Source organism: Thermobia domestica, chromosome 14 (assembly GCF_964235325.1).
Source record: "Thermobia domestica chromosome 14, izTheDome1.hap1.1, whole genome shotgun sequence".
In the NCBI taxonomy this organism is placed as follows: domain Eukaryota; kingdom Metazoa; phylum Arthropoda; class Insecta; order Zygentoma; family Lepismatidae; genus Thermobia; species Thermobia domestica.
Genome location: NC_137467.1, coordinates 172,701,036 through 172,721,655, shown reverse-complemented (window position 1 = coordinate 172,721,655; position 20,620 = coordinate 172,701,036). Strand labels below are relative to the sequence as shown.

The 20,620-nt window shown below is 36.0% G+C and overlaps 1 protein-coding gene across 2 annotated transcripts in view; it reads right to left on the bottom strand.

Moving 5' to 3' along the window:
* The window catches only part of Tmem131 (Transmembrane protein 131), a 159,893-nt gene extending 139,747 nt beyond the window's left edge, over window positions 1-20,146 (bottom strand). Inside the window, exons 1-5 of one of the 2 annotated variants that reach the window (XM_081739196.1) lie at window positions 19,895-20,146; window positions 15,472-15,536; window positions 11,897-11,922; window positions 4,838-4,930; window positions 2,487-2,610 (exon numbers count right to left, since the gene is read on the bottom strand). In XM_081739196.1, the coding sequence (XP_081595322.1) occupies window positions 2,487-2,610; window positions 4,838-4,930; window positions 11,897-11,922; window positions 15,472-15,536; window positions 19,895-20,015 (429 nt within the window). In that variant the 5' untranslated portion in view covers window positions 20,016-20,146. The remainder of the gene's footprint in view (window positions 1-2,486; window positions 2,611-4,837; window positions 4,931-11,896; window positions 11,923-15,471; window positions 15,537-19,894) is intronic. The other variant, XM_081739195.1, reaches the window with a different exon arrangement.
* Between the last annotated feature and the right edge of the window lie 474 nt (window positions 20,147-20,620).

The following is a 20,620-nucleotide window of genomic DNA, read 5'->3' as shown; positions in this document are numbered from 1 at the left end:
ACCATTAACACAAACAGGGTCTCAAATAAGATTCAAACTATTATCTTGTCAATCTGACAATTTCTGAGGCGTACATTTCCATAATTACCATTTAATACTGAACGTATTAAACAACTCATTCGATAATATTAACAACAGTTGTTAATATGACCTTCTAAGATTTACTGTATTGTACGAGGTTTATTCAAAAAATATCGGACAGTATGTTCCCCGCATAAAAAACATGAAGTACGGGCGTCGTTCATTGGTGGAAATAAGTAAGGGACATTCATGTGCATCTGTGAGATTTTTATTCGGTTGCAGAATATCTTAGCCTTTAAGCGCGGGCGTGCAGGAGCCCTGTCGGATTTGTAATTTGTGTCAAATGACGGGATCAAGTTTTGCCAAAAGTTTGGCAATATCCAACTAAAGACGATTCGCAAAATCCAACAGGTGTTCGGGGTCGTTGCCAAGAATCTATGCTTTGCATTTGTTTGAGACTCTCTTGGTCAAACATAACATTCCCGCACTTTGTTAGGCTCTCCACTCCTTAACCTGGCACCATGTAACCGAAATTGAAAATGCCACTGAAAGAGACCCAATTTTATTCCAGAGAAGAAACTATGAGGAATATGATGATCCAGCTCAACATCATTCCAAAAGATGCGTTCCAGAAATGTTTTCAACAATGGCAGACCGCTCGGATATAGTTTGCACAAGAATAAAATCAACTTTTTCCCTTGAAGATCAAGACGTACACGGGTAACATTAAATTCAAGGGAGGAGCAGGCCAATTTTCTTGTGCCTTCTAATGACAATACAAAGTGGCTAACCTTTTGTTACGGCAGCAATATTTGGTTCACTGACAATCTATGAATGGCTCTAATGCCCTTTTAACAGCTTAATTGCTCAGAAAAGTTGGTTTAGTTTGTGCTTCGATTATAAGATGTGCATTCCAAAGGGTCCACTTTCAAGATTCGAGTCACTGTATATTATCTGAATAAATGAATTTTTGCAGAATATACATTCAATGCACTGTCTTCTATAGTTTTGAACACACCTCGTATGCTTAAGTTACAGTTCTATACGGCTGACTTCGAACCCACGACGGACATATTTTACGAATACCAGGCAAATATCTTAGGCCGCTCGACCAAGCCAGCAACTCTTCTTCATTTTAGTGTTAAATATCCCACCACGGACCAAATAGGCTGCGTAGCAATGTGACCATATATCTACATGACCACTTCACTCAGTACTTTATTACCTCTTTTTCACCAGAGATAACAAGTAAAAGTGTCACAGCTACACCACGCAAAGGATTTTGGTTTGTCTGTGTACACAACATGAAAACTTTGAATTTATATTCTTTGCATTTCCCCTCATATCCCATTACGCACCCAAAAACTTCAGTAAGATGAAGGAATATTTGAAAATAGAAAGTAGAAGATCAATTAGTTTTATTTTAGCGTATTATATCAAGGATAAATTAGTAGTTTGCATCCAAGTATTATACAGGATGGCGCAGAGAAAAAGGAAATTTTGAATCTAGAATTAGCAAATTGTATGGCTGGCATTTATTTGGGACCGGTAACACAACATTGAGAAGACTTTGCCATTTAGTACTAATGAAACACTGAAGTTGTGCGGAACGTGTGTTCGCTGTGAAAGCATTTGATAACAACAGTGATATTCTATGACCTCCGAGATCCCCTAAATTCTGTGTGCGCGATTTCTCTCTGTGGCAAATCTATGGGGAGATCTCGGAAACAAAGAGTATAGTACACGTCCTGCAAATATCGTTAAACTGAAACTGAGAGTTAAAGAAAGATTCACTGGCGTTCCTCAAGACGTAATAAATTGAGCATTCCAGCAAATTTCCTAAACAAACTCGTATTATTATGTGTATCCCGAGATGGGGCACTTCCTTCCGAGGTCGTCTTCAAGAAGTAAGGTGACGTGACATGTAAGTGCCATAGCTAACGTCTTTGTTAATGGCATACTCTCTACATGCATCTTAAATGTATTATTTCCGGTGTTGATTAGTGCATTTTACGTCAAGTAAAATTTTACTGTTTTCCTGCGCCACCCTGTAGTACCCCGATAAGCTCTATAGCATTGCGTGTCGTCATCTAGAAAACGTAATATCCATAGTTACTCCCATAGGAATACATGGGGAACATATTTTTGAATGTCCGTCTTGGGATTAACTGGATGGATCACCTCCTTCAACGAAATCGATTCTTAACTTCTTACCCTCTGCACCCTGGCTAAAATTAATGGTCATCTATTAGAAGTAGTTCATGAGATTCTGTGTCTCCCGGACGGACACACTGACAGACAGAGTAAGTATATAAAGGGGTTTTTGGTAAGTCAAACTCCTCAAAAAGCTTTATTTCCGAGCCACTTGCTCTATCCCAAATATAGCCAAATTATAATTCAGAATAAATCCATTTTAAACTAAATGAGTAACATGCAGTGTTCACAAAGAAAGATCTCCTACTCACCTTATCCTCAAAAAATGAGCTATGGAAATGAACTGTATTTCCTGATATAGATGACATGTGAATTGTTTTGTTACCATTTACATTATGTAGTGTCACCTTCTCATGGTGAGGCATCCCTAAATACCTGAAAACAATAACAACCATGAAATCAAATTTTGAGAAAGCAATACTACTATTAGTACAAAGCTAGTAAATCTCCTAACAACAGTAACCCTTAATGTATGCTTAAAATTTATAAATTTATTAGTTGTAGTTCGTATAGTCATAAGATTTTACGTTCCTATCTTGAAGACTCTTATTGATTCCCTATAACCACCTAGAACAAACTTGTGCGTTCAAGTTAAGTTGGATACTCTTACGAAATTTGTATATCTACATTAGTATTATTGGATATAAGATTATGTTGTCTTCAGTTTCTTGCTGAGTTTGTCAGTTCAATACGTATTACACGATGTGATTGGTTCGTCCATAGTTTAATATCCTTTTCATCACAGTGGCTATTTCAGACATGAGCCTACAGTTTAACGTTGGATCCGAAACACACGAGCCTCATTGAGAACCCAATCAAAGTTTTCTTCACCAAAGACGAGTAGGTTAACCCTTAACCCATGAAGGAGCCATAAATATGTGGTTTCACTTGTAAATGGTTGGCGTTACCCACTTTCGGTACAGCAGATCCATGTTTAACGTCTAGTGCGAACTCATGTAGTTCAGATTCGAGTTTACAGTGTACTTCCACGTTCCAACAGCCTCGGTAGAAAAACAGGCCCTATAAATATGGCTCTATTCCCGAGAAAACGTCAAAACCATCACGGTACATACTGTTGCACACAAACTTAGAGATCTCTTGCCCCAACCACTACTCATTTTTCCCCACATAACCCTCGAATGATCTTAGGCAGCACGTGCGCTGTCATTCTCTTTAATGTTGCCGTACTCCCGTAACACTTGAATAGATCATATGAAAAGAAACCTACTTTCAGCTTTCGTTATAAATACTCGATGTTACAGTTCAACAGAAAAGTACAAGCACAAGTAAAAATACACAGCGAAGTGGCAGTTTGCTCACTGAAACTGAACAAACTTCAGTATTTAAAAAACAATGAATGGAAGATAAAAGAAAGGGACAACAGAGGGATGGGCCAATGTTGATTTTTAGGTAACAAGGGTCATAAATTTCTAACAAATGTCGTCAAGAACAGCAGGGAGAGTTTTTGAAGACTTCTCAGATTCCACGAAAAAAGTATCCATGTTTGCTAGTAAATAAAGGATTTCATTTTCAGAAACTAAATTGATTTTGGAACTTAAAATAATTACGTTATTTTAGGTTGCATGTTCTGTTCATCTTTAGAATCACTTTATACCTTTCCAATATTTCATTCTCTGGAATTGCTGCGAACTTCAGCAAGTGAATGTGAATTTCTTACATTTCATTTAATCCTCTTCCTATTAAAAAAATATCTGTCAATCAATTTTGTGTAGTTCGGATCCCTTGTCAAGGTCCACGTCTCATATAGCCTCGCTGATGAAAGGGACGCTAAACTCAAAACCAAAAAACCTGTGATTCGAAATGTGAATAAATTATAAAGTATTGCAAATATGTTAAATTAGGACATTTCGCAGGACATTTCTCGATTTTCTACTTATCTTTGCAACAAGCAGGACAGCTCTTTGAAAAACAGTACTATACTGCGAAAATCAGTACGTCTGGTCACCCTATGTTATACCAAAATATGATTGTCATTTGAAATCTAATGTAATTTATTGTTGCGATGTACCTTTTACTTGATAATGCTTTGGATTCTTCGTATTGTATCAAATATCTTTAAATACAATCTCCTTAATTTCAATTAACTTACATTTTCCAATCAATTATCACTGGAAATACGCCACAGCTACATATCATAATTATGTAATAAATATTATTAGGGGTTAAACAAAATTTCTAAAATTATGAATACACATCGAATAATCCCTTATGAAATGTGTGGAAGAGATTATATAGTTCTTTATTCAGTTCTAGAATTGCTCAACACTAATAACATTTGCTAGGTAATTACAAATTGAAACTCTGGCTTATTTCCGGTAGTAGTTATTAGAGATTAATTGGAAAATATGAATTAATTGAAAGTAGGAAACAGTGAACTTGAAAATATTGGGTAAAATACCGAAAGCTCAAAATCAGCAAGTAACAGATACATGGGAATAATAGATTAATTCGGCTTCACGTAAGAAGCACTACTATTATTATGTCAGTCTGTTTTATGGTAATTATTATTTAAAGTATCAGCGTTAAAAAGACAGAAAACACATACAAACTTAACGATATGCTTTGCTCGTTAAACACTTACCTTTCTTTAAAATCTAACAACGGAGGTTCGAATTTTATATCATTTAAATGTGACCCAGTCCTATATATTCCATTGTCTTCTAAACTGGAAATTCTGAAACAAGGACGCAATGAATGCTATTAAGTAAATGAAATGTGTACTAACATGATTTATTTACTTTAAAAAAAAAGTTTTAACTTTGCTTTCATAGATGTCTACAACTTTAAGTCTATATCCTTCAGAAAAATAAGAAATGAAACCTTGAGAGTACGTTCCACCCTTATGAACCTAAGGATAAAAAGAGACGCATGACAAACACTTGATGAAATGAGAAACAAGGAGCCAACACCCAAAACTTAGATGGATTTTAGATCGAATCATTAAGAGGCCTAATCACTGCGAAATTAAAATACCGCTAACTTTACAGTAATTATGTGATATCTTCAAATAAATAAAAGATAATTGAAATGTAGAACAAGAGCGCCCTAGACAATATTATTTTGCATGCGATACCGTTATCACGAGTCACCTAGTAGCTTTCCATTGGCAGCCATTTAGAAACGCGAAAATAAATGCCGATGATCTAAATGACTGGAAATCGAAAGCGGATAAGTGAGTCGTGATAACGGTATATCATGTAAAATAATATTGACTACGGTACGCTTGTTCTACTTTTCGATTATCTCTTATCTATTTGAAGATATCACATAATTACTCTAAAATTAGCGGTATTTTAATTTTGCCGTAATGAGGCCTCTTAAGTACAGAGTCAGCTCTACCAGTGATAAACTTGGCTTATATGGATTGCATAAGTATCTAGGCGAAATATTTAGATATTCTTAATCCTTACTATAAACGAAATATGCATCAATCTGTTAGTCCGCTAATAGTTGTCGCTAGCTGCGCTGCCATTTACCTGACGCCAGATGTCGCCAGCGTGCAGGCAATTCGGAGAGACCGGACGGCTTGTGGGGAACAGTTACGTGGGTTGTTAAATAAGTTTTGCTTCCAACCCTTAATATCTTTAAAATTAATTGTTGTATGTGCATAATTGTACCCACAAACGAAAGTTTAACCCTTCTGCTTTACAAATGTTTTGTTTCTCAGGTCATTCCACTGACAACGACGCAGTCGCGCCATTAGTGATAAACTACATGAACACCTAGTTAAAACAGCATGCGGTCATCGAATTCCTGACTGTGAAGATGTGACACCCATCAATATCCACTGTCACGTAATGGTGTATATGGGGAAAGCATGTATGAACATTAGCACAGTGAGAAGATAAGTTCAGATTGTGCGCACAGAAAATTCAGCAAGCAGTTGACGGCCAACGACTGCATCCACTCTAAAGAAGGTAACACAGGTCTAAACTGGAAATTCTGGGGTTGATGTACTGCTTCGCGGTGATTGGCGTAATAAGCAGAGGTGACTGCATACCAGGGTTGCCAAAAACCATGGTTTTTATTGAAAAAAAATAAAAAAACGTTTTTTGGCTTAAACCAGTTTTTTTTTTTTTTTTTTTTTTTTTTTTTGTTTTGTTTTGTTTAAATAATATGCTCTATATATTCATATCATTATGGCTTCCAGCATATTCATATCATATAGTTTGTTTCGCCTTGATGTTATTATGCAACGACCAGGTTATGCTGGAAGGGGTCATATAAGCTTAAAGCGGAATAAAAACCGCTTCTCAAGTTACACCTGAGAGAAATTGTCCTCCATTTGAACTCGAAACCAGGCCTAATTGGCCACAAACGCGATACGTCTGCCGACTCACTCACGAAGGAATCCTCATAAAAATACGTTGAACTGATCTTTACATGCTTCTTGATATAATTGTCAAGAGTAATTTCAGAAGAGCAAAAAGATAAACAGCTGCACAAGTGAAACTATTATACAGAATTACATATGGACAATTTCGAAGTACTACGGAGTACAGAAGAACTAATTTAGTTTAAGTTAGTTAACAACGACTTTTATTGGTCCAAATTAGAGAAATACGACGACTTAATTTGCATATCAGTAAGAAAAGTGAATAAAGGTACGAATTACTTGAGTCCACTTTGGCTCAAACATAAATAGATACCAAAGATACTTCTCATTTCACTAAATGCCTCTCGTGGGGTCTGTATGACCCCCCTCACATACACACACACACAAAGTACGTCATTTCGATGTATCTTATCAATAGTAAAACTTTGATTGCAATTACATAACAATAATAACTACAAAAGAAATCACAAAACAAACATTTATAAACTTATATTAAAAAGTTGCTTTTGTGATATAATCCTTTTGAGTAATGAATGGGAAATTTAGGTCTGAATATAATACGAATAATATACTGGAGTGAAACGTGATAACCCACAAATGTGTGTTTATCAAGATTTTACGAACACTTACACTTTTACAAACATTTTTCGTTTTTTGGTTTAAACCAGTTTTTTTTTTTTTTTTTTTCAGCTGGTTTAAACCACCTTGGTTTAAACCAGCCAACCCTGCTGCATACATTACTGGTATATCACTCAAAATAGTGAATCACATCATACACGATGAGCCTGGGTTCAAGGAAGTGTTTAAGGTGGGATTCGCGTCAGTTCACATTGGAAATGAAAGAAGCGCACAAAAACACGTGTGAGCAAACTTTGGCCTGTTTCAATACCGGAGGAAGTCTTTCTCGACGAGTCCTGAGCTCATCACTTCAATACCAGTCCACGGAGTACTGACATCCATCCTTTCCCATCCTAAAAGTTCAAAATGCAGCCATTAACAACGAAAGTCATGGTCACCATTTTTTTTTTGGGGGGGGGACAGTGAATGCATGGAGCTGATTGATGTTTTCAAACGTGATGACACTGTCAACTCTGAGCGTTATATGTAGACATTAACGAAGTTGTGTACACGTCTGCATAGCGTTCGTCCTCACAAAAATGCCACCTTCAACACAACCCAAGGTCAAACACAAGCCGGGAAATCATCGCGGCGTTCCAAAAGTTCCAATTCGGAGTTTTTCCCGCACCTACCTTACCGCCCTGACTTGGCACTGTGTGACTTTCGGTTGTTCCCAAAGCTTAAGAACTATCTGAAAGGCCAGCGTCGTCAGCAACCGGCTTCATTCTTCACCGACTGCTGGCGCAAAAGCGTCGACGTCGGTGGGAATTGTAATGAAAAGTGGAAGACTCGTCGAAAGCATAAAGTACAAACTTTCGTTTGAAAGTAAAATTATTTACGTACAGAACGTATTAATAAATTTAAATAAAATGACGGTTGAAGGCAAAACTTATTGAACAACACCAGTAATATTTTTAATTCAAGACCTTTCATACAGTATTGAAATTTGAATACTCGTCACTTATGATTGCAAACTGCACACCGAGATTTCTGGCCCATAAGAAAACATTTGAAGAATTATTAGTTTTAATAAAACTTCTGCTCACCTACGGAACCGACAGAAACACTGTTAATCTTGACCATACGCTTTAAACACAATTTTGTACGAATCTGTCAAAGAAAGCGTGCGCTTACATCAGAAGAAATACTGAAGTGAATGTAATCGTTATTCTTAACTACGTTTTCTGTTAAGCTCTGAGGATTTTTGGCACAGGTATCTATTGATTTCATACCCTCAAGTTTGAATACCAATAAGGAAATAGTGATATAAATGTAGAACAAAGGATACCTGAAATAATGATTCATAAACCCTTCAGATGTATTTCGTACAGTAAATAAGTACATTCATAGTTAATAGAATGATAACTTAGTTTTAAATTGTTTCTACAGTTCAGGAAAGTAAGGCATGCTATACACTATGAGACACCTCCTAGGAAATATTTTACGATTTTTCCTATAGTCAAAATCTCAACGTGTATCTCATCAGATCGAATGTCATTTCCTATGTTCTAAACAATCATTTAAGATTTCTCTTGTTTAGGGCACGCTTTATTTCGGAAAGAAAATTCGTTAGATTTCGATTTAAATGACATCAAGTAAGAGAAAGTGAAAAATTCTGAAAAATATTGCTGGCCGAATATGCATTGTGAGACCTGGCACCTCTTCGGAGGATGTGAATTATCATCGGCGATCGTAATTTATCTTCTGATTTTTTATGTTTTTATTTTGAGGTGTGCAATTTAACAATATAGCACCTGGTATCAACATTAAAAAGATGTGCAACGTCATTCGGTCAGACAGGAAAAAAATCTTCACCCGTATGGCACGAAAGGATAGGATTTCCTACGAGATAAGTCGTAACATTTTTCCTAAAATAAATCATACGATATTTCCTAGGATTTATCTCATAGTGCATAGCAGGTCCAACTGAAAATGTACGTCTCAAGTAACGCTGATTGCTTTAGGATCTGTATTGATGAAGGTATCAACTGGCGTTGAAACATTTACAGTTAAAATTACAATTGTCCACCAGTAGAGTACTTAGGTAAAGTAGAAACTACATACGCATCCTATAAATTCATTGAGTTATTATAAATTCAAAATTACTTATATTTTTTATACTCTTTATTATCTAAGTCATTCATAAAAAATGTGGATGTGGTCATATGGCAGATCTCTAATTCTTCATCGATTTCAATTTTCAATCCTCTACACTTAACATGGAATATCTTAATGTAAATTAAAAAGGGGCACCAAAACAATTCTAAAATAAAATGCTGATCTTATAAGCATTTTGTCTATATACTCCGAAGATATACGTTAATGATTTATATATATATACAGTCTGGCGCTAAATTGGTTGTACAAAAGCAGAGAAGTGATTCCTGAGAGTAAAACAAACAAACAAACAAAAAAAAAAAAAAAAAGTTCCAATAAACCTAGGGCGAAAACCTCATAGTTTACGTGTTATAGGCTGTCGAAAACATGAAAAAAATAATTTTAAAGGTTCATAACTCCAAAACTATGGGACCTACTGTAGTCGGGTCAAGACTTCACTTAGGAACTAGTATGTGCTCTATCCAAAAGTACATGTTTTAGAATCGTAAGGTACTCACGCAACAATTTTTATGGAGGTAGTTGATGAGTACTTTATATCATAGGCCCGTAGTCAGGTGGGCCATTTTTATCAATCCACAGAAATATCTGAAAAATGGTACAACATAGAAGAAATGTTTGAAGTACACTTATATATTGCTAAGGGGGAAAACCAATTCCACCAAAAGTACCCCTCTCCACCCACCGTAAATGGGGGTAACGGGGGGTAACTTTGAAATGTCAAATGGGAACATTTGTCGAGTATTACCTCGGTCGAAAGGTCTTGGAAAACTAAGTAAAGCGGTACCAAAAGATGTTTCATATGGAGCACCAGTTTCAAAATGGCCGCCATGATATGGTTCGGAAACTCCAGTACCCGCAGTATGAAAACCATGCAAGGTAAATGAATGGAACAAAATTGAAATATGTAAATATCATAGAGCATATCGAATGGTGTGGTCCCTGTGATCCCAGTGGCCTCCCTGAAGGGATCTTGGGGGCTAACTCCAATATGTTAAGAGTAAAATTGCCATAATGTATAGAGAGAAATCCAAGTCCTGCAAAATAATCTCTTCCTGCGCTCTGTATGCGAGTGGGGTGGAAAGTAACTGTTCAAATGAGAACTCTACTTTAATTCTCAAATTAAGGCTACGCTACAAATAGATATGGTGTGGCTGAAACATTTGTTTGTAAGGATGAGGCTGTAGTAACTAAAAAAACGGCGAAACTTTATTTGAATGGTAACGCATATCTCTATGGCTGAGTATGATTTGATGCGAAAACAGAAGGAACGTTATACGAAAGAAGTTGTCGAATAATGCAGTAGCTGGAACTTACAAACGTGTGAATTTGCCAATCTCCATCGCCACAGAAATTTTTATGCAATACGTGCTGGTTATTCGGAAAGCATTTCGGGGATATACGTACACACTGTTTCGTCCCTCAAGCTCACAATATGACATGAGTGCTAATAGTTAATCAAAATGTAACTGTGGCCATCCGTATTAACTCAGTGCACCAATTCTCTATCCATGAAGTCTACCTTCCAAACAGTATTGGGTAGGTCAAGCGTACACCCGAACCGTTGTCCGGTCGGACATTGAAATTTTGAAGTTAGCCCACAAGACCCCTTCACGGAAGCCGCTGGGATCACAGAGATCACATCATTCGATATGCTCTATGATATTTACGTATTTCAATTTTGTTCCATTCATTTACATACTACAAGTTTTCATACTACAAGTACTGGAGTTTCCGAACTATATCATGACGGCCATTTGAAACTGGTGCTTCATATGAAACATCTTTTGATACAGCGTTACTTAGTTTTCCAAGACCTTTCGAACGAGGTATTACTCGACCCATGTTCCCATTTGACATTTCAAAGTTACCCCCCGTTACCCCCATTTACGGTGGGTGGAGAGGGGTACTTTTGGTGGAATTGGTTTTCCCCCTTAGCAATATATAAGTGTACTTCAAACATTTCTTCTATGTTTTACCATTTTTCAGATATATCCGTGGATTGATTAAAATGGCCCACCCTGTATATATATATATATATATATATATATATATATATATATATATATATATATATATATATATATATATGTGTGTGTGTGTGTGTGTGTGTGTGTGTGAAAGGATAGAGAATAATACTAAAAACATGATCACATTTTAAACGTACACTAGGATTTCTCTTGCAAAAATGCTTCACCGGCTAGGAAGGAAAGGAAAGTGTGAAGCGTCCAAGTAGCCTGCATCTAACATGGCGTCCGCCTGGGCGCTTCTTAGCTTTCACACTTATTTTCTAATCTTTCTTTTCTTCTACTTTTTTCTCTGCTTATCTGATGAAACGTTTTAGCGAATACATCCATAGTGTAATTTGTTGTTACTGTCTGCTGTTAAGTATTTCAATATATATATATACATATATAAGTATACGCTTTAAATAATTACTAAAACTAAAGACGTTGTTGAATCATGAACTGCAGTATTTATCTTCACAGGAAACAATCATTCTTAATGGTAAATCTACTTTTACATACATATATTATTTTGCAAATTACAGTGGGTGAATTCCGAACTTACCTAACACCTGGTGTGCTGGAAAATTCCTGAAACGTTAGAAAAAATAATAATTAATTAATTTTCTTTAAAATTTAATAGGCAACAAGAAAATAAACTATACTTCTATTTAGATGAAACTTAAATACTGAAGGTGACACTAAAAGAACCTTATTCAATGCCATTTAAAAAGCCTTACACTGTACAGCGGTGGACACTTCTAAATGGTACAGCCATATGGAGATTTACGGCTAAGGTGTACCATTTAGAAGTGTCCACCGCTGTACAACTGACCTCCCTCGTGACTGTGTGGATAAGCATACAAGCCTTTTACGCGGGAGATCCGGGTTAATTCCCGGTGAGAGCTTATGTGGTTTGGATTCCACTTTAAGCTCTAGCTCAACGTTTCATACAGCCTCGGTGCTGAAAGGAACGTTAGACTCACACCATGTCAATACTTTCAAAATAACTTGACAAACGTCACCTGAGTTACCATTTTCCTGACAGTGAGAAATGATTCAGGATTAAAATTAGCAAGTGTAAATATTGTACAGACCTAGCTACCATTCTGAGTATGAAGACAAGTGAAGCTAGACATGAAATTGAGTATCAAGACTCTCAATTTTCTGGACTTTATATTAATCAAACGGAAGAACTTTGTCGTTGCCTGTACATGATTCAGTTACGACAAAAAATAAGAATGAAAAATTCCTGATATTCATTTGGTAGGTACTCAAAGTACAACACTTGGCGGTGTTTTGTGGACATTGATACTACTTCAACATGTCAGTAATTTAATTTATAGTAGAATACAAATACTGGGAGAAATTCCGGCCAAAGAATTACTAAAATATTTAACGGCTGCAGGGTTGACAGCGTTTTTCCTTTGTTTAAACGTCATTCAGAATGTGGGTATGAAGAATATGAAAAAAAAATGAGGATATAAGGCACCAATTATAGAAGTTTGAGAGCATCATAAAGATATTGCAATAAGATTCAAAAGTAATTTTATACACATAGATATGCATTGTTATTACAGGAAAACCGTGCGTAGGAATTAAATTTAGATACATTATACTGTAATTAACATAAACTATTTAATATAACTGATCTATATATTATGTATACTTACAGCAGCTTATGGGTACACAAATAGAATATCACTTACATACAATGTACTTTAACAATACAAACAATAGCACGGATTTTGTGCAAAAAATTAATGAGTGAAGTTAATGCATGTTGTTTTGATTAATACTGCACAGCGACTCTGTTGAACTCAGCGATATTTTTATCAAGAGCTACATTCTTGAATACTTTAAAATTACTATTTTTATTTACGTGTCATCAAGAGGCGTGTTCTTATTTTTACTACTCTCTTATCTACTTAAGGCGTAGGCCTGGGACTTGCTGGACGCGAATGTTTTTACATCTTTAGAAATGACTGAGAACAATGCACTATTCTATGCTCTGAATAAAGAAAATCAAATAAAAAAGAGCTCTTATACACAGACAACCATCTTGGTAAGTTTCTTTCCTAAAATAAAAGTAATGTCATAAAATAAACATTAATTTTCAAAAAAAAAAAAAAAAAAAAAAAAAAAAAAAAGCATGTACCTTTTTTTTGGGGGGGGGATTTCCTGATTCAAGAAATTAGTATATAACTGTCGCAATTATAGCAACAAAAAAAAAAAAAAAAATCGAGTGCAAAAATTTGCTCAAAATTTGCCCATGCTAACGTTACAACAAATCTTGGTGAGAAATACAACAGGGCAATTCGTAAATTGCAGAGAACATTCTCGTGGACTAGTTGTATGAAAACCACTGACGATGCTAAACGAACAGGTTGGCCGGGTACCTCGAAAGACGAGATTACACATTATTTTCACGATATATGCGAAATTCTCAATTGAAAAGTTCCCTAACTTGTGAAAAATTAACCAGATTCATCCATTATAAATTTTTCTGAACTCATGAAATCAAGAAAGGTTAACAGTGCAATAGGTTTGCTTTCGAAAGCTCAATAATTACACTTATCTACAGCTGTGATTAGATGACTCTTGTAAATTAAAAATGGGAGTCCACTTTTTTTCTACGACTATTTGGTCTGATAACGTAAGGAAGGATTGAAGGAAGGATATATATAATACAAGAGCTGGACTCTGATTTGTACTCTTTGTACTCGAATTTGTATGTCTTTTGTCAATAGCAAATGCAATGTAGGAGACCTACATTTTAAATTATGATACAACCACTGGTGCACTCAACGCCCTACCAAAATTGAACCTGGGACTTGGTACACCGAAAGCACATGCACTTGCCACTCATCCAGCGAGGAATTTAATTTTTTTTAATACTGGGTGGTAAGAAACTATTTGAACAAACTTTGGGAGCTGATTCCTGACACCGAAACAAGCAAAAAAAAAAAAAAAAAAAAAAAATCCCGTGGAACTTTGGTCAGCGAGGGATAGTTTTGGCGATATTAGGTGCCGAAAGCGTGGGAAAAATGAACTTCAGAGGGCTGTAATTCAAAAACAACGCAACGTAGAGAGTGCGGTTTAGAACATGACACTCGAAGTCATACCTGCTCGATTGAAAAATGTATGCTTCAAACCTCCGCAAGATGTGAGTGAGGGACTCTCCAACGAAACGTAGAGATTACTTGCCAGGTTATAGGAGATCCCGAAACTATCCCTCACTGACCAAAGTTCTAGAGGACTTTTTTGCTTGTTTCGGTGTCAGGAATCAGCTCCCAAAGTTTGTTCAAATAGTTTCTTACCACCCTGTATATGCATGTTACGTGGAAGTACAGATCACACATTGGCCAGAAACGTCGTTCCTAGAACTACGTTTCGAGTCCTTCCTTCAGTTACACGAAATAGAAATGTCTTCATAAAAAGAACTGGATTTCCAAAACGGTTCAATCCTCGAGTAAAGCGAACTATCTGCATTCATCCAAAACTCAGATATAAGGTCTTAAATCACATTTCGCTTAAGTCAAAAACGAAATATTCCTTTCCCTGATAAATAGAGGAAATTACCTATTTTATATCACAACAATTCTTCCGTTAAATGTAAATATAGTAACATACAAACAGTGAAAAAAAAAAATGCATGATGGGCCGAAATCGAACCTCGTCAGAGATATTCAGACCGTCCGACAGCTACACCGATTTTTATTATTTTTGGTACATAAGTGACCACTGTTCTTCTTACCTAGCTTATCACATTTTTGGCAAGTGGGCTGAAGGGGTAAGGAGAGGAGCTGACATGTAAAAAATTATCGAAAAGACAGATTTTAATGTCCAATCCATGGTCTTCAAGGTCACTGATATAAACAGTGACACTTCCAATACCGTCTAAGTTCATGGAAGGTGAAAATGGGTGAGCATGGGAAGAGAATGACATATAAAAATAATAGAAAACGACAGGTATTAGTGTCCAATCCATGGATTTCGGGATTCATGCAATTTAAGTATAAATTCAGCACCCAATGCCATAGAAGGTGAGGAAGAGTGAAAGCTTTTCCATACACCTATGCTACTCGTGTGAGAAAGACATTTCAGCTAGTAAATAAATACATGAACTGTTGATCTTACCTTATGCATGGAGACAGGAACACCATCCATAAGGTACCTAACTTCGTTACTTGCTTGTATAAACGCTGCAAGAAAATAAAATACGTATTACATAAAAACCACACACATAGATAATAACATATTTATTTTTACTGATTTAAGCTATATGGTACAAATCACTAAGTAGACTCAGATAACCAGACAACCCTCTTTAACGAAACTTTCCCTTTTTAGAAAGTTGTCCGATGTCCCATGAAAAATGCAAATGGGACGTAACATGTCTCCCCTTTTTTATTTATTTATTTATTTATAACAGGTTTCAGATATAGCACTAGGCCATTTTACACTGAAACATTTTAACAATTATGTAACATAACAATAGAATAACAATTTGAAATGAAGATAGTACAGTACAATGGCAACATTACAAAGATAGTTTATTTATAGATGATCTGAGAGCATACTCGCTTGAAAAAACGTCTACAGTAACTGGTAACCGATTATAGGTACTGACAATTCGGTTCAGAAGGGACCTTTGGACAATATTAACTCTCGCCGCTCGAGTGTAAAAGAGGTCACTAGACCGTGTTCTTCTAGCGGGCACGCGAAAATTGATCTGACTTAACAACTGTTGACATGATATGTGGCCATTTACATTTTTTTGCAAAAATATTAGGTCAGAAATTTTGTTTCTCACTAGGGGAGGTTTGATATTGAGGGATTTTAAAACGTCATTTTTTGGAAGTGTTTGGAGGTAAGGTACTCGGTAGAATACAATGGGTAAAAAGAAATTCATTACGGAATTTAATTTTTTTTTTAAAATGAGTAGGGCAGGTAGGGAGCAACATATGACTTATAGAACAAGCTTAAGGAATTAGGATTTTTTTTTATGTCAGTGAAGCGATAAAGGAGTCCCAGTTTTCTCATAGCAGTACAAGATATTGTGCTTATATGATCCGCAAAAGTAAGCTTACTGTCAATGATAATACCAAGATCTCTGAAAGAGGAGACAGGATTTATGTTCTTACGACCAATTTTGAAATGTGTATTATAGGTTAAAAAGAAAAAAAAAGAAATCGGACAGGATATGTTCTTACGACCAATTTTGAAATGTGTTTTATAGGTTTTTAAGAGAAATCTGAAGCATCATGTCTAAGAGCAAGCGCATCGTACTCGGATTGAACTTGTCTGCAGAGTTTGCAATCATCAGCGAATAGAAGAATATTGGTAGAGCTGTTTGTGAACAAAGAAGGTAGATCGTCCATGTATAATAGGAATAGCAATGGACCCAAAACACTGTCTTGAGGAACTCCAGAAGTTACGGGAATAAAATCCTATTACTGAGATAGGTTTCCAGGAGACTAAGCAATCTGCCATGTAAATTGAATCTAAAATTGAGTTTGTATATAAGAAGATGGTGTGGAAGGGAATCGAAAGCCTTAGCCAGATCCAAATAAAAAGCACCCCTTTTCGTCTTGTAGATACGTTTAGTTGATTTTAGTTTACCGTCAATTTCAACAGCGAAGCTATATGAGACGTGGACCTACTAATTAACGTGGAATCCGAACCACATGAGCTCAGTACATCAATAATTTGAAACTGAAAAATTTGGTTTAACGTCCTACGGTTATGCCCTTTACGCTAAGGGAGACGATGATTAAAGCAGAAAAAATTGGTGGAATGAGGAAGTGGGAGTACCCCGAGAAAACCCACGGACATGATGTTGTCTACCACAAACTTACTTGGCCGGGGATCTAATCAGGAGCTCCACACACAAAGGTAAGAGCTTTACCACCACACGAGTCTTATAACGGTTAAGTCCTCTTAAAGTGATTCTGAACGATAAATATAATCTCTCCCCCCCCCCTCCCCAATAAGAAAGAATTTATAAGGCACTAGTAGTCCATTTTCTGAAGAAGGAAGTCACAATTTATGAATTCAAGGGTGGATACCTAAACTGGAATGCAAGTTAATTAAAATGCAGGCACCATTGCACTTCTTCCCCAAAACCAATTTGTTCTATAAGTTAAATCATAAAACCTTAAATACACGCTCCAGCTACACATTGCTAAGACCATATTAAGAAAGATATAGTAGATTAGGGTAGAGTAGGGTCGGAATAGCTTGGCATTAAGAAGTCTGAGAACTAATATTGTTACAATTAATAAAGTTGAATTTCTCGTGTCTGCGTAAAGATACCAACTGGAACGGCAATTGGAAAGTTTATCCGAAAGAATTTTTGGGAGAAATAACATTTGATTAATTTTAACAAAATGGATCCCATCTTCCCTAAGTTAACCAAGATTTATTCTACTTATCCCTACCTTACTCTATCTTAACCCATTCTACTATACTCTTTAAAATAGTCCTACTTATCGATGCGCAGCTAGAGCGTGTATTGTAAAATTTACCAGAATTTTTGGACGAATGTAAATATTCCACCACATGGATGACTGCCTTAATCGTTACACGTTCAGAATGCTTAATTATGTGCCACTTCTGTACAGTTTCTATTAAGTACTAAATGTTCAATTGATAATTCTTATCTCGTTAATAACTGCCGGAAGTTATGAAGAAATGGGGAAAAAGCATATTACTTAATTTCACATTAAGATTATAAGTAACAAAATATACCGGGATCTTACCTCTCACGTGTATAAAGATAAGGCATTTATTCTGAAGTTGGGCGTCCGCTTTCGACACGTTTTTTCGTTGTTATCTCCTTTCCACACTTTCTGCAATTTGTTATTAGGTTCATTAATCCGTGCTCTTCACAAACTTTTAAAAGATTTTGCTCAGTATCAACGTATTGCTTCACAAATGTTAAAACTGTTATTCATTGCCCCTGTACATTCGCCATGTTGACAACATAAATACTAGTTTCTTCCCCACAATGCAACTGTCCGGTTACCTTGCGCCAAGTAGTTCCCTTCGCTCGCCGTAATGTCCCATGTTTATAACCGCTTATATATAATAAATAAACAGATTTTTCGACACACTTCGACAATAATCAAGCACATAAACGATCAAATTATCCATATCTTTCCTGTAATTTTTTAAAATTTTGCTGGAAACGGACGCCCAACTTTGGAACTTAACCCAAAGACAAATATAAAATGCAAAGTACGTTATTTACCACGTAGTAACTCCGTACGGAAGACATGATGAAGCGATGCTATAAAGTGATCATAGGAATGTCGCGGTTATGCCACACGCAAGGCACGTGTTCTTTCATTACCTTTGGTTGTCTATACCCACCGTCACTGACGCGCCTGCTCTTTACGGACGCACTCACGTGAGGAGCCCCTGTTGCCCTCTAGTCCTGATTCCGTTAGAGATCATTCGTGCTTCATAGTGGACACCTAACACTCAGCTGTCCAGGAGGTTGTTGTTTTTAGTCAGCTGTCCTAAAGTTAATCTGCACCTATGTAAATCCTTCCTTAGGCAACACTTCCTAAGGCAGTAAGAGTGCACTTCGTGTTAAGCTCAGTTACTATTTCACGAATATATGTATGCCCTCCTAAATTAGGATAGCATAGAAATTCATTCACACGAAATTTAAATAATTTATTTTTAAATAATATCCATGTAAACTATGCTTCTTAAAAAGACACTACACCTTACACTCAGTGTCGCAGGTTATATGATGCAAGGTTTAGTGCTCATCTTTTTAAGTAACATTTGTCATTTGATTCACGAAATGGTCACCTTCGGGGTAATAGTTAAGAACAGCTACTTCTCATCTCCCGTGCACGAGGATACATCTTACTGTTGCACTACCTAAACACCCTAAGTACAAGGGCAAGAACTCAGTCTATTACCTACTTTTTAACATCCTAGATAGTCAATGAATAATTCCTGAAAGTATGGCGTTTCTCGTCCTTCCCTAAATGGGAAGTACGGCTCCTTAACTATAACCACCTTCGGATCCCAACGAATTTATAATTTGTTAAATAAATCCATATTGAATTTGAAGGTTACATGCGGTGAATTCCTTTGGCAAGAAGTGATACACGAATTAGAATATGATAGTATTATTGTTGACTATTTCGTATGCAGTTTAATTTTCAATACAAAAACTACAAACTTCACCACAAATTCATACAATTTATTAAATGATACACTGTATTAAACTATCTATACTATATGACAGATCAACAGTACTGTCGTAAGGAAATTATTATGAAATTGATATCCCATTTGTCCGAACTAGTAGCACTTTAGAAGTTTTCACACAATTTCTGCTCTTTTACACTCTTTTTAATAATAACAGGTAACTATACCTAGAATTTAAACACTGTTAATCAGGAATTCTTTTAAAATTACTTGAACACCTGATCAATAAATTAATGTCATTTTACGATATTAAAAATATACAAATTTCGCTGCTGATTTTTTTCTCCAATGATAAACATTTCGACTTGGTCCTTTTGAAAAAACTTACCATGACTATGGCCTTGCATAAATGTATGTGTATTTACACTCGTTTCTAGTACACTTAAAATAAGTACAAAGTTCCAAATTGTCATTCCAGTCATTATTTCTTTTCTTGCATTGGCAGCCATGCCGCTTTTATCTACTATACTCGAAGAACCTGACACAGCGAGGTGAGAAAAATCGATTTTCAATTCGATTTTGTAACATAGTGGGTCGTTGCACAATAATTATTGCGGTTTTCTAGGGCAAACTGTACAGTGTCACGCATACAAATATCAATAAAAGCATGACACTACACTCTTTTGTATAGACTTTTTTTTCGACTTATCTATTAAGAGTGCAAATGTGTTCCAAATGTTATCTACTACATAAATCATTCGTATGCGGGAATATAATCGAACAAGTAATATGGTCCCATTAAACATTTATAAACACGTGCCAAATTTTATTAGAAATTTGTTGTTGTTTGAAACTGAACGTACAATACTTTATTATTTTACATGGGATATAGACTTATAATTTAACGTAGCTTTAGCTTAGCCACAGCAGGGCCGGATTAAGGGGGCTTAGGTGGTTATACCCGCGGGCCTCCAGCTGTACAGGGGTCTCCGCTCTGATCAAAATCTCAACTACCTAGTGACATCTAAAAAGAATCATGAAGATATAATCATCACTATAAAATAAAATATGACCAAAAATATGAAACATTTTCCCTTAAGTTTCCTACTGAACC